Raw genomic sequence first — 13,946 nt, 5'->3', positions numbered from 1 at the left:
GTTTATGGAGCACTATAGTTTATGTTGGAAATTCAGGCACTTTTGTATTCACTTTATGGATTCCTGTATATTTTGTATTCACTTGGGATGTGATTATTATGGACTTTTTACACTTTTAATCTCTTCAGCGCTGTACTTTTGTGGATTCGAATGTGGACGAAGGTGCTCTGGTCAGATGAGACCAAAATTGAACTTTTTGGCCTAAAAGCAAAATGCTGTTTGTGGCAGAAAACTATCACTGCACATCACTATGAGTATGAACACACCATCCTCACCGTAAAACATGGTGGTGGCAGCACCATGTTGTGGGGATGCTTTTTCAGCAGGGACAGGGAAGCTGGTCAGAGTTCATGGGAAGATGGAGGAAGCCAAATACAGGGTACTCTTAGAAGAAAACCTGTTAGAGTCTGCAAAAGACTTGCGACTGGGGCGGAGGTTCACCTTCCAGCAGGACAATGACCTTAAACATACAGCCAGTGTTGCCAAAGGACCGTATTTTTACGGGCAGCCCGTAAAAACGGGGCATTTTTTCCCCGCCCGTAAATGTTCCTAGCGTGGAAAAAGTGCCAGTAAAAATGGCTGTGACCAGCTCAGCTTGGAACTGCACGTGCGCAATTCCCGAAGATGCCAGCTGCCAAGAAGATCCGATCTGCACCTCTGAGAATTGCTCTTCCCTCCACCGCCTCTCAGCCAATCGGCATTACTGTAGCCAGCCCTCCTCCTGCAGCCCGCCACATTTGACGGGAAGATGCGGCCAGCCGAAAGTGTGACTGTGCTGTATTGAGACGGGTGGGAGTCTGCTCTGCTCTCTTCCCTGCACTTAACATTACCAGGCCATCACCCTTGCTTGTTCTCCTGGCCACACTGTAACAGAGGAGAGGCACAGTTGTGGGCTGCATGTTCTAGAAAGCCTGCTTCTCCTCTGTCAGGACCGGAGCGGCTGCTGAGAGTCTGTGACAAGGAGTGAGTCAGCGCAGGCTTTCTGTAATGTTCCCCCACCCCCTTCTCAGGTCAGCAGAATGAGCATGGTGATCAAGGACACACAGACAGGGCTGTGTGCATTCTTCCATCCTCGCCCCTCTACCAGAAGTGGGAGTGGTGATTAATTAATGCAGCAGCATTACTGAGCAGTTTGCAGAGGGGGACACGAATTTGCAGGTAATCATTGTGTAGTAACCCCTAGCAACTGAGTGATTGGCAGTAATTCTAGTAACTGAATGATGGGAAGTAATTCTAGTAACCGAATGGTGTACAGTAACCGAATGGTGGACAGTAATGTATAGTAGAGCTGCAACTAACGATTAGTTTGTCTGTCAACTAATCTATCGATTATTTTTTCGATTAGTCATCAACTAGACGATTTTTGTTTTTTTTTGTTTTTTTTTTTGATTAGCTAATTAATCCTTTGGATAACTTTACAAAAAAATAAGTACATAAAAAAAAGTAAGATAAAAGATTATAATTCTTTTATCTTAGCTTTTTATTTTCTGTTCAGAAGTTCATGAATGTTTATAATTAATTTTTTACAATGCTTTCTTTCTTAAGGGGGAGGGTGTGTGGGGACAGTGTCAGTGTGGTTTTTTGTTTTTTATTATTTTTGACATTTTTTTTTTATTTATTGCAATTTTTTTTATCAGCCCTGTTGGGGGGGGGGGGGGGGGGCTATGGTGAGATATCAGGGGTCTTAACAGACCTCTGACATCTCCCATTTGAGACAGGGAAAGGGACTGGGGACAGAGATTCCCCAGTCCCTTTCTCTGCAGCCTCTGCTGCACTGATAATGAATGGATAGAAGACAGCGGCTTCTCTCCATTCATTAACTGAGACAATCGTAATCACAGGAGGTTATAATGTTTCAGTTATGTGAATGGACAGAGTCAGTGGTCACTGAGTCTGTCCATTCTGAAAACGAAGGAGCCAGGTTTTCCGGCTTCTACCTCCGCTCTCCATCCTGAGATACCGAGGGGGGGGGGGGCGGCAGCACGGAGGGGGAGAAGAGAGGGGGACGGCAGCACGGAGGGGGAGAAGAGAGGGGGACGGCGGCACGGAGGGGGAGAAGAGAGGGGGACGGCGGCACGGAGGGGGAGAAGAGAGGGGGACGGCGGCATGGAGGGGGAGAAGAGAGGGGGACGGTGGCACGGAGGGGGACAGATGCACGGAGGGGGAGAAGAGAGGGGGACGGCGGCACGGAGGGGGACAGATGCACGGAGGGAGAGAAGAGAGGGGGACGGCAGCACGGAGGAGAGCGGAAGACACGGAGCAGTGTGACGCATCGACACACGCACGTCGACGTATTTTTGTAGTCAAGTACAAAAGAAAAGGAAAGCACCACGCTAATTCAAATATAAAGATGGTGAAACTACAATATTCCTGTGAAAAACACAGCCAAGCCGCTAGCACACAAACAAACCAAGTTCAAATTAACATATACAGGTCCTTCTCAAAAAATTAGCATATTGTGATAAAGTTCATTATTTTCTGTAATGTACTGATAAACATTAGACTTTCATATATTTTAGATTCATTACACACAACTGAAGTAGTTCAAGCCTTTTCTTGTTTTAATATTGATGATTTTGGCATACAGCTCATGAAAACCCCAAATTCCTATCTCAAAAAATTAGCATATCATGAAAAGGTTCTCTAAACAAGCTATTAACCTAATCATCTGAATCAACTAATTAACTCTAAACACCTGCAAAAGATTCCTGAGGCTTTTAAAAACTCCCAGCCTGTTTCATTACTCAAAACCGCAATCATGGGTAAGACTGCCGACCTGACTGCTGTCCAGAAGGCCATCATTGACACCCTCAAGCAAGAGGGTAAGACACAGAAAGAAATTTCTGAACGAATAGGCTGTTCCCAGAGTGCTGTATCAAGGCACCTCAGTGGGAAGTCTGTGGGAAGGAAAAAGTGTGGCAGAAAACGCTGCACAACGAGAAGAGGTGACCGGACCCTGAAGAAGATTGTGGAGAAGGACCGATTCCAGACCTTGGAGGACCTGCGGAAGCAGTGGACTGAGTCTGGAGTAGAAACATCCAGAGCCACCGTGAACAGGCGTGTGCAGGAAATGGGCTACAGGTGCCGCATTCCCCAGGTCAAGCCACTTTCCCCAATCGTCTTTCAGGACAGCCACCTTAGAGAGACACCGGCTCCTCCCCTCTGAGGAAACACCGCCTTCATTTTCATGATTTAAGCCTCCTCCTCCCTTCGTTCCTCAGTTATGGTGTTTCCTCCGGCGGGGAGACATCGCCAAGGAACCTAAAGGCTGAATTCGGTTGGTGAATCTGAGAGCTATCCGAGCGGAGCCCCGGCCTCGTTCGGCTATCCGACCATTTATCGGTCGGTCCGGGACAGTCCTATCAGCGGGGAGCTGAAGTGTTCGTAATGTCCATATACCCTAAACTTCGCTTGGGGAAGCAGGAAGTTTATGGGGTCGTCTGTTCGTTCACCCGTGGGTGTTTCAACGGAACAAACAGTCCAGTCGGCTGGGGAAGCTGAATACTCGACTGACCTTTACACGCACTCCAATCTTCGCTTGGGGAAAGCAGGAAGTCTTTGGAGAGGTTCATCCCTGCGTTTCGCCCAGTGGGGTACTGAACGAAGGCGTCCAGGGCCCCCCTGTGTATGCAGCCGGCTGGGAGCTGGAAGCCGGACCGGTAGGCGGGCGACGTCAGTTCCGGTGGGGGCGGACCCCTTCGTTCAATCCGCGTCTTCCGGTTCCGGACGCGGCACGTGAAGGGGAACCTAGCGTTCGGCTGGTGCAGCCTCTCTTTCTACAGTCTGCACAGGTAGCTGTTGGAGGCACGTTCGTACCACGCTTCCTCAACGGGAGAATGTCCGAAGCAGAGGCTTCAAGAACTCCTGGAGATAACAGCACCAGCCACTCAAAGGTAATAGCCCTGGAGAGGGGTTCCCTTACCTTATAACCAGTAGCTCCACTGGTGTGTTTTCCCCCTAGGTGGTCGGGGGGAAGGGCAGTGCATCTGGGATCCAGGTGGAGATTGATCCTAGGAGGGGGCACTCCCGGTGGTTCTCTTAAGTAGTGCTGGTGTTTCTTTTCTTTTCTTTTTAAAGTTTATGCTGCTCTCTCTCTTTTGCTTCAGGTATCTCAGAAAGACTTAAGCAGGTCCCCCCTTGGCTCTTGGAGGAAGTGTCCTTCATGTAGAGCCTCTTTGGGGAATTCCTGGTTCAAGGCACTTTGTAAGGAGTGTTTTAAAGGCCTGGATAGCTCAGTCCGTAGCTCTGTTTGGGTGCCATTAGAGAGCAGGCAGCAGAACAGGGTGCAGATCTGGCGGCTTCTGTAAAGGTTTCAATGCCCTCAGCTCCAGAGCACTCTTTTCACCAGCACAGCAGAGTGTTCCACCTAACCCAATGGTTGTTCCTCCCACAGGTTAGGGAGAATCCAGAGGGTTCCAGAGGGAAGTTGAGGAAGAAGTGGACAGTGCCGTCTCAGACTCCCAAAGGGAGACTGAGGGTGAGGACTTGGATGGGGAACCCAAAAGAACCTCACGGTATAAACTTCCCCTGGATGAGATGGAAAGGCTCTTGAGAGCTGTCCAAATCACTTAGGAGGCACTGTCACCCCACGATCAGATGTACTAGGGCCTAGGGGGAGCGGGTGTTCCCGGGTCATGACGTCTTGATTGATGCCATCAAGGATGGCAGGATCCCGAAGGAAAACTTTTCTTTTCTGGTGCATTAAAGCAAAGGTTTCTTTGGGCGGAAGAGGAGGCTCTCATCTGGAATAAAATCCCCCGGGTTAGATGCGGCCTTTTCTCAGATGTCCAGGCATACTGACCTGTCCTTGGGGACATGGGGGCACTTTTAGACCCTATGGTTTGAAGATGCCTGGGTTTTACCATAAGGAAATCTCTAAGCCTACCATAGCAGCCACAGTGGTGGCTCGTAGTACAAAGTATTGGCTTATCCAGATGAAGCAATGACGGCAGAGGAGTCTTTTCTATCCTCCTTTTCCCGTGCTGCTTTAGGCATTGGCATACTCTGCGGATGCTTCGGCTTAATTCATTCGATGGTATGCAAGGTCCTCGGCTCTGACCAACTCAGCCTGGAGGGCCTTAAGGCTGTAGACATGGCAGAGGGACAGGGCGTCCAAATCAAAGCTCGGTGGAATCCCTCTTTAGAGGAGACCTGCTGTTTGGGCCAGGTCTTGAAGCAGTGCTATCGCATGGCTTATAAGAAAGAGGCCTTTCCCCTTAAGAAAAAAATAGGGGGAGCAGTTAAAAAGGGTCCTTCTTCCCCCAGTGGGAGATGATCACCTCCAATCAGTTTGTGTTGGGGATCATCAAAAGAGGTTACCGTGTGGAGTTTTCAGAGCTTCCCCCTTTGAGACTCCTTGTCACTGAGCTGACAAAAGGTGCCTTTCTTTCCTCTGCAGGAGTTAGAGGAATAGGAAGTGGTAATAAAGGTCCCAGCAGATTAAATAGGCAAGGCTTCTATTCTCTCATTTGGGGTTCGCAAGCCTGTGGAAAAGTTCAGGCTCATCCTGAGCCTGAATCGTCTGGGTGTCTTGGTCACCTACAGAAGTTTTTGGTTGGTTTTAATCACGGGGTGAGGGCACCTCTTCCACCAAAACTGTTTCAGGGCATCGATAGTAAAGGATGCATACCTGCATATTTCCAACGCAGAAAGCCACCAGCGTTTCCTCATGCTGGCAGGGATAACCTCGGTAGGGGTGCTACACCTTCAGTTTAAAGCACTCCCCTTTGGGCTATCCCCTTCTCCCTAGTATCTTCACCAAAGGGGGTCACCTTCCTGCGATGGTAGAGGTCCTGTCCTTCCTGCGTCTCAGGGTAGTCTCTGTGATCGTGTATCTTAACGATCTTCTCCTGTTTGTCCCTTCTCTGGCGCAGTTGAACGGGGATCCACAGCTTATAAGGGACCTATTAGGGAGCCTGGGTTGGCCTCTGAACCTACGGAAACTCATCTTAAACTTCTTCCCAAGGGGGTCACCTTCCTGAGTAAAGAGGGTCAGGTTGAGCTTACTGACATCCACGCTCCTAGCTGTTCAGTGGACGGGGTTACGTTACTGTCGTCTGCAAGCTATTCATCTTGAAGGTTTGGGGCCACAGTAGAGGGCCTTAGGACTCTTTGTTTTCGGTTCTAACTCAGGTAAAGAAGCCAGGAGCGGTGGCGTGTGAAAATGCGCGCCGTCTCCCAAAGGCGCAGTCTGCGGTTGGATTGCGTATGTCTGAGTTCTAGTCCACCCTGTGTCAAATCACGAGGGTCTCTGTTGCTAGCTTTAGCACGGTAGCTCATGACTGATCACCGAATGGCAAAGGTCACAGCTGACAGTCCCGTGCTGGCAAGGTAGCAGTGAGTAACCGACTTAGAGCATTGAGATAATACTACATAGCCTGTATTTTAAAGTCCCTTTGGTGGGATAGGGGAGCATGTTTGTCACAAGGCCTAGAGTGGATTTGGCCAATATCCAAGAAGGAGGGAGTCAAAGAGACCCTCAAAATTGGAGGGAGTTGAGAGCAGTAGATCTGGTTCTCAGGACCCCGTAGAGAGTGCTCTGGGGACATTAGGTAGCAGTCATGGAGACAATCCCTTGGCAGTGGCTTACGTCAATAAAACGGGGGCTTCTGGAGCAGAGCCTTAAGGGCCTTAGCGAAAAGCCACCCTCAGATGGGCCAAATGTTAAATTCCTGTCGTTCCAGTGATCCGGTGGAAAGGAGAGCAAATTCAGGTATTAGATGCCTCAGCAGGAGAACGCGGGGAGAGAGCAACCAGGTTCTCAAACAGGACGTTTTCGAAATGATCACCCGGGGGAGGGGGATGCCCTCGATAGACTTCTTTTGCCCCAAGGGAAAACGCGAAAGAAGCCATCTCCTGTTCTATGAGCAGGGGAGATGGGATGTCGGAAGCAGACGCACTAAGCACAGACTTAGGATTTCTCTAGGTGCTATGCTTTCCCCCTTCCCGTCCTGATTCCCGTCTTGATTCCTGCAGAGTTGAGGAAGTTCTGGTGACTCTTTCTAATCGCACCTCATTGGCCCAGGAGGCCGTGGGTCTCCATTCTTAAGGGCCTGTCGGTGGAACTCCCCTGGGTTTTTTCCCAGTGTCCAATCTGCTGCCCACAGGTGGAACCTTGCAGCTTGGCTACTGAGGAAGTTCCGAATGGCAAAGGGGTCTCAGACTGTTAGTAGCCACTCTTTTGAATGGCAGGTAAATGGAAGCTCAGACCATTTTTTTGAGGGTATAGAGGCGGTTCAATAGCTGGTGCTCAGAGAACTCCTTCAAGGAGCACAGCTCGGGGGCCGTTCTAGAGGTCCGGCAGTCAGGGGCAGATAAAAGGTTAGCCCGAAACATTGGAGAGTCAGGTATCCGTTTCAAGCGTGTTTCTGAATAGACTTCTAATGTCAGACCTTGGGATAGTAAGGTTCTTCAGAGCCTTAAGTAGGTGAAGACCAAGCCTTTGGTCGCCCCCTTCCCAGTCGGGATCTTGCTTTAGTTTTACAGGTTCTCACAAGGGAACCTTTTGAGCCGTTAGAACCTTGCTCGTTAAGATTGATCACTCCCAAAACTGTATTTTTGGTGGCAATCACTACAGCAGGGAGAGTAAGTGACTCGAAGCCCTTTCTATTAGGGCACCTTTTTTACCTAAGGTAGCTTCTAGTTTCCATAAGAATACAGGAGATTGTGCTACCTACTTTCTGTTCGAATCCAGTAGGAGAACAGGAACACATGTTTCACAGATTAAGATGCTAAAAGATGTGTTCTTCATTATTTGGATTGCACAAGGTCAGTTCAAGAAATCTGATTCATTTTTTGTGTTGTTTTCTGGGGCTAGGAAGGGTTCCAAAGCCTCTAAACGTACGATAGCTAGATGGTTAAGTTAGCCATTGGACAGGCGTACGTGACAGGGAGGTTAGGTCCTCCAGTTGGGGTTAGAGCACACTCAGCCGGGGCAGTGGCAACTTCTCAGGCAGAGTGGGCTGGGGCATCTCCTGCACAGATCTGTAGTGCTGCAACGTAGTCCAGTGTTTCTACGGTTGTGAAACATTATAGACTGGATCTTCTGTCAGCCAAAGAACAAGCCTTTGGCCGTATAGTACTGCAGGCAGTGGTCCCACCCTAAGGTAATGTACTCGCTTATCCTCTCTAAGGTGGCTGTCCTGAAAGACGATTGGGGAAAAATGGAATTACGTACCGGTAATGTCCTTTTCCAGGAGTCTTTCAGGACAGCACCGGTTCCCACCCAAATTGTTTGCAGATCATCGGGAACTCATTACATGAGGCCGTCAGGTAAGACTTAAAAAGTTTATTTGTTTGACGTGTTCTTGTGTCTCCCCAGTTTGGCCGGAGGTACTCTGGAAGAACTGAGGAACGAAGGGAGGAGGAGGCTTAAATCATGAAAATGAAGGCGGTGTTTCCTCAGAGGGGAGGAGCCGGTGTCTCTCTAAGGTGGCTGTCCTGAAAGACTCCTGGAAAAGGACATTACCGGTACGTAATTCCATTTTTTGAACCAGAAACAGCGGCAGAAGCGCCTGACCTGGGCTACAGAGAAGCAGCACTGGACTGTTGCTCAGTGGTCCAAAGTACTTTTTTCGGATGAAAGAAAATTTTGCATGTCATTCGGAAATCAAGGTGCCAGAGTCTGGAGGAAGACTGGGGAGAGGGAAATGCCAAAATGCCTGAGGTCCAGTGTCAAGTACCCACAGTCAGTGATGGTCTGGGGTGCTATGTCAGCTGCTGGTGTTGGTCCTCTGTGTTTTATCAAGGGCAGGGTCAATGCAGCTAGCTATCAGGAGATTTTGGAGCACTTCATGCTTCCATCTGCTGAAAAGCTTTATGGAGATGAAGATTTCATTTTTCAGCACGACCTGGCACCTGCTCACAGTCCCAAAACCACTGGTAAATGGTTTACTGACCATGGTATTACTGTGCTCAATTGGCCTGCCAACTCTCCTGACCTGAACCCCATAGAGAATCTGTGGGATATTGGGAAGAGAAAGTTGAGAGACGCAAGACCCAACACTCTGGATGAGCTTAAGGTCGCTATCGAAGCATCCTGGGCCTCCATAACACCTCAGCAGTGCCACATGCTGGTTGCCTCCATGCCACGCCGCATTGAAGCAGTCATTTCTGCAAAAGGATTCCCGACCAAGTATTGAGTGCATAACTGAACATAATTATTTGAAGGTTGACTTTTTTTGTATTAAAAACACTTTTCTTTTATTGGTCGGATGAAATATGTTAATTTTTTGAGATAGGATTTTTGGGTTTTCAGGAGCTGTATGCCAAAATCATCAATATTAAAACAAGAAAAGGCTTGAACTACTTCAGTTGTGTGCAATGAATCTAAAATATATGAAAGTCTAATGTTTATCAGTACATTACAGAAAATAATGAACTTTATCACAATATGCTAATTTTTTGAGAAGGACCTGTATAAATAAGTGCAGCGCTTAAAGGCAACTATCTTAATAAGTGAAAATATATGATTAAAGCAAACAAACAAATAATAGTGATAGAGTCCACTGGATTCTCAAAATATGTGTGAATAGTCCCAAAATTAATCACTATGGATCTCAAAGTGGTGCATCTGGAGCTTTTTTAAAGTTGTCAGATGGTATTCAGGGCAGAATAACTTGCAACGTTCTCAGACCTCAGAACCTCTTGAGTGGATTTTAAGCAAGCTAAAGAAGGGTAGGTACTCTTACCAAATGGGTTGGACACATCCACCTTATAGTAGTGTGTCTTACGAGCTTATGGGGGGGCTCCAGCCACTCACCCCAATACACCGGCCGGATGGTATTTTCCCCTTGGGATTCCTTGCGATATCCAGATGGAAAAGGTGACTGAAGTTTCCGTACCGTGAATAGCTGTAGAACCGGTACCAGAATTCTTGTGAAGGTTCACCATAAGGGGGACAAAGCATAAAAAAGCCTTGCATGGTGAAATACAACCAATGATGGTTTATTGAAAAATTTGAATAAAACAGGACTAAAAATCTAAAAAAAATCACGTGATACATAAAAACAAAATAATTGCAATGTGGGGAGCAAACAACTGCTGGCCCTACGCGTTTCGACCTCTAAGTCATCAACAGCGGCATAGGCTGTTGATGACTTAGAGGTCGAAACGCGTCCAGGTTCTACAGCGATTCACTTCAGTCACCTTTTCCATCTGGATATCGCAAGGAATCCCAAGGGGAAAATACCATCCGGCCGGTGTATTGGGGTGAGTGGCTGGAGCCCCCCCCCCCATAAGCTCGTAAGACACTACTATAAGGTGGATGTGTCCAACCCATCTGGTAAGAGTACCTACCTTCTTTAACTTGCTTAAAATCCACTCTCAAGAGGTTCTGAGGTCTGAGAACATTGCGAGTTATTCTGCCATGAATACCATCTGACAACTTTAAAAAAGCTCCAGATGCACCACTTTGAGATCCATAGTGATTAATTTTGGGACTGTTCACATATTTTGAGAATCCAGTGGACTCTTCTATCACTATTGTTTGTTTGCTTTAAACGTATATTTTCACTTATTGAGATAGGTGCCTTTTGAGCTCTGCACTTATTTATATATGTATTTTTGTAGTCGCTGTAATTGATTACGTCGACTCGTCGTGGCAGCTCTAATGTATAGTAACTGAATGTGGGAGCAGTCTCTCTCTCGCTCTCTTTGGGGACAAAAATTAAGGGGAAATTTCTCCAGTTTGACATAGGTGACAAAATGCAGATGGGTTACTATAATCCGCCTTTACTATACTGAAAATAAGAAATATGTTTTTTGACTTAATGTCTACCTTAAATCACATTGCTAATTGTAACTTGTTTGTTGCCTAAATACTGAAATCTGCTCTTAAAACTGTAATTTTTTAAACTTTTGGAAATGCCAGTAAAAACTTGTCTGTGCCAGTAAATTTCAATCTGGTATGTTGGTAACACTGCATACAGCCAGAGCTACAATGGGAATGGTTTAGATCAAAGCATATTCAGATGTTAGAATGGCCCAGCCAAACTCCAGACCTAAATGCAATTGAGAATCTGTGGCAAGACTTGTAAATTGCTGTTCACAGATGCTCTCCATCCAATCTAACAGAGCTTGAAATATTTTGCTAAGAAGAATGGGCAAAAATTTCACTCTAGATGTACAAAGCTGTTAGACACATACCCAAAAAGACTTGAAGTTGTAATTGCAACATGCCACACTTTTCAGACATTTATTTGTAAAAAAAAAAAAATTGAAAACCATTTATCGTTTTCCTTCCACTTCACAATTATGTACCACTTTGTGTTGGTCTATCACATAAAATCCCAATTAAAATACTTAAGGGGTGTGAACACTTTCTTAAAATCACTGTGTATATATACTGTATGTCATTTTTTAAATTCTGTCCATTTTCTAGCTGCTATGCTTATTCCAGGATAGTTATTCAGAAGTTATCAAAAATCCAGACACAGGCACACAATTAGTTTTCCCAGGTAGAAGTCGGCAATGGCAGCCTTCAAATGGACAGATTTCCATTTTGAATTCTCACAGGATAACTGGATCCTGGCCCAGCAGATTAGATTTGATGGGCTTTTTTTTTTTTTTTTTTTTTTTTTTGCTTTCTTTACCCCAGCCACATACAGCTTGAAACCAGAGGATATACTAAAAGGGCTTTCCACTCTTGTAAGCTGAGAATGTATGGGATGTCTTCTAAGGCTCCATGCATACTGGAGCTCATAAACTGCAGTTTATTGGAGTTTGGGTGTTTTTTTTTAAAAGCCCATAAACTCCACTTTATGTTAGCCTATGTGTCCATGTACACATGGACGTTTTTTAGCTTTAAAGTGGAGTTTATGGGCTTTTTTCTGAACGCCAGAAATTCGCGTTCAAAGTGCCGTTTTTCACTGCCAAAAAACGACAAACGCCAATGAACGCTCATAAACATGCGTTAATTAGTGTACGGCATTCTATTTTTTCAATGCATTGTGGGAGTTTAGCATGCACTGTGGGATTTTTGGAGTGTCCTCTATGTATTTTTATTGAAAACGCTCATAAACGCTAGTACAAAACGCTGTTAAAAAGCATGTTTTTCAACCAGCGTTTTCTGACAGCAATCTGGCGTCCAGAAAAAGCTTTTTTGAGCTTCAGTGTGCATGGAGCCTTAAGGTTTCATAAATAGAACAAGGAATTTTAGCCAATAATAGTTTGTTGGTTTACTAATACATGCTTTTTTGTGTCTGATGCAGGTTACATGCATGGGGAGATACTTTAGAAGAAGCTTTTGAGCAATGTGCTATGGCAATGTTTGGATATATGACTGACATTGAGACCGTAGAACCCATAGACACAGTAGAGGTGGAAATTGAAGGTGAGACTTTCCAAAATCTTTTTATATCAAGTAATATAAAATATACAGTGCTGTGCAAAAGTTTTAGGCAGATTTAAAAAAGCTGTAAACTAAGAATGTTTTCAGAAATAGAAGTATTTAATAGTTTATTTTTATCAATGAACAAAATGGAAAATAAATGAACGGAAGAGAAAATCAAATCAATATTTGGTGTGACTATCTTGGAAACTAACCAAAGATCATAACCTACATCTGTGGATGTAAGCTGTCTCAGATCCTCTTGTCTCTTCATGTAATCACAGACAGACTCAGTGAGCATGAGATCAGGACTCTGTGGGGCAAACCATCACTTCTAGGACTCCTTGTTATTTGTTATGCTGAGGATAGTTTTAATAACATTGGCTGTATGTTTGGGGCTGTTGTCCTGCAAAATAAATTTGGGGCCAATCACACGCCTCCCTGATGGTAAGGCATGATGAATAAGTATCTGCCTGTATTTCCTCAGCGCTGAGGACGCTATTAATCCTGTCCAAATCTCTAACTCCATTTGCAGAAATGCAGCCCCAAATTTGCAAGAAACCTCTACCATTCTTCACTGTTGCCTGCAGACATTACTCATTATTGTACTGACCTCCAGCCCTTCAGGAACAAATATTTCAAATTTTGACTTATCAGTCCAGAGCACTTATTGCCATTTTTTTGCACCCCAGTTTCTGTGTTTTTGTGCATAGTTGAGTCACTTAGCCTTTTTTTTCACCTCAAAGGTACTTTGTGGCTGCATTTTTCCATCTGCTGCATTAAGTTTCCTTGGCTGATCACTGCATCTATGGTCCTCAATGTTGCCTGATTTTATTTTGTGTTTCTTCAAAAGAGCTTGAACAGCACATCTTGATTCCCGGTCCTCTTTGAAATATTTGCCTGGGTAGAGATCTTGTTGATTCAGTATAACTATCTTGTGTAGAGGTCAGCCGATATTTGGTGTTTTTTAATTAATCAGCATGCTGTTAACCACTTCAGCCTCGGACCAATAAATACCTTAAGGACCAGAGGTGTTTTTGCAATTTCGCACTGCGCTGCTTTAACTGGTAATTGCGCGGTCATGCAATATTGCACCCAAACGAAATTTGCGTCCTTTTCTTCCCACAAATAGAGCTTTCTTTTGATGGTATTTGATTGCCTCTGCGATTTTTATTTTTTGCGATATAAATGGAAAAAGAGCGAAAATTTTGAAAAAAAATGATATTTTCTTCTTTTTGTTATAAGAAAAATCGAATAAACTAAATTTTAGTCATACATTGAGGGCAAAATTTATTCAGCCACATGTCTTTAGTAAAAAAAATGTCAATAAGCGTATATTTTTTGGTTTGCGCAAAAGTTATAGCGTCTACAAACTAGAGTACATTTTCTGGAATTTACACAGCTTTTAATTTATGACTGCCTATCTCATTTCTTGAGGTGCTAAAATGGCAGGGCAGTACAAACCCCCCCCAAATGACCCCATTTTGGAAAGTAGACACCCCAAGGAAACTGCTGATGGGTATGTTGAGCCCATTGAATATTTATTTTTTTTGTCCTAAGGGATTGAATAATGACAAAAAAAAAAAAAAAAAGTACAAAAAGTTGTCACTAAATGATA

The 13,946-nt window shown here is 45.1% G+C and overlaps 1 protein-coding gene across 1 annotated transcript in view; it reads left to right on the top strand.

Annotated features, from left to right (window-relative positions):
* ZBTB8OS (zinc finger and BTB domain containing 8 opposite strand) overlaps nt 1–13,946 on the top strand; it is a 58,332-nt gene that overhangs the window by 15,868 nt on the left and 28,518 nt on the right. Inside the window, exon 3 of the mRNA XM_077482020.1 lies at nt 12,210–12,331. Coding sequence (XP_077338146.1) covers nt 12,210–12,331 — 122 coding nt within the window. The remainder of the gene's footprint in view (nt 1–12,209; nt 12,332–13,946) is intronic.

The sequence above is a fragment of the Lithobates pipiens genome, unplaced genomic scaffold (genome assembly GCF_037356315.1).
Source record: "Lithobates pipiens isolate NorthernLeopardFrog02 unplaced genomic scaffold, aLitPip1_a1.2 Scaffold_16, whole genome shotgun sequence".
Lineage (NCBI taxonomy): Eukaryota > Metazoa > Chordata > Amphibia > Anura > Ranidae > Lithobates > Lithobates pipiens.
The sequence above is the reverse complement of the archived record's forward strand: the minus strand, read 5'-3'. Positions and strand labels throughout refer to the sequence as shown.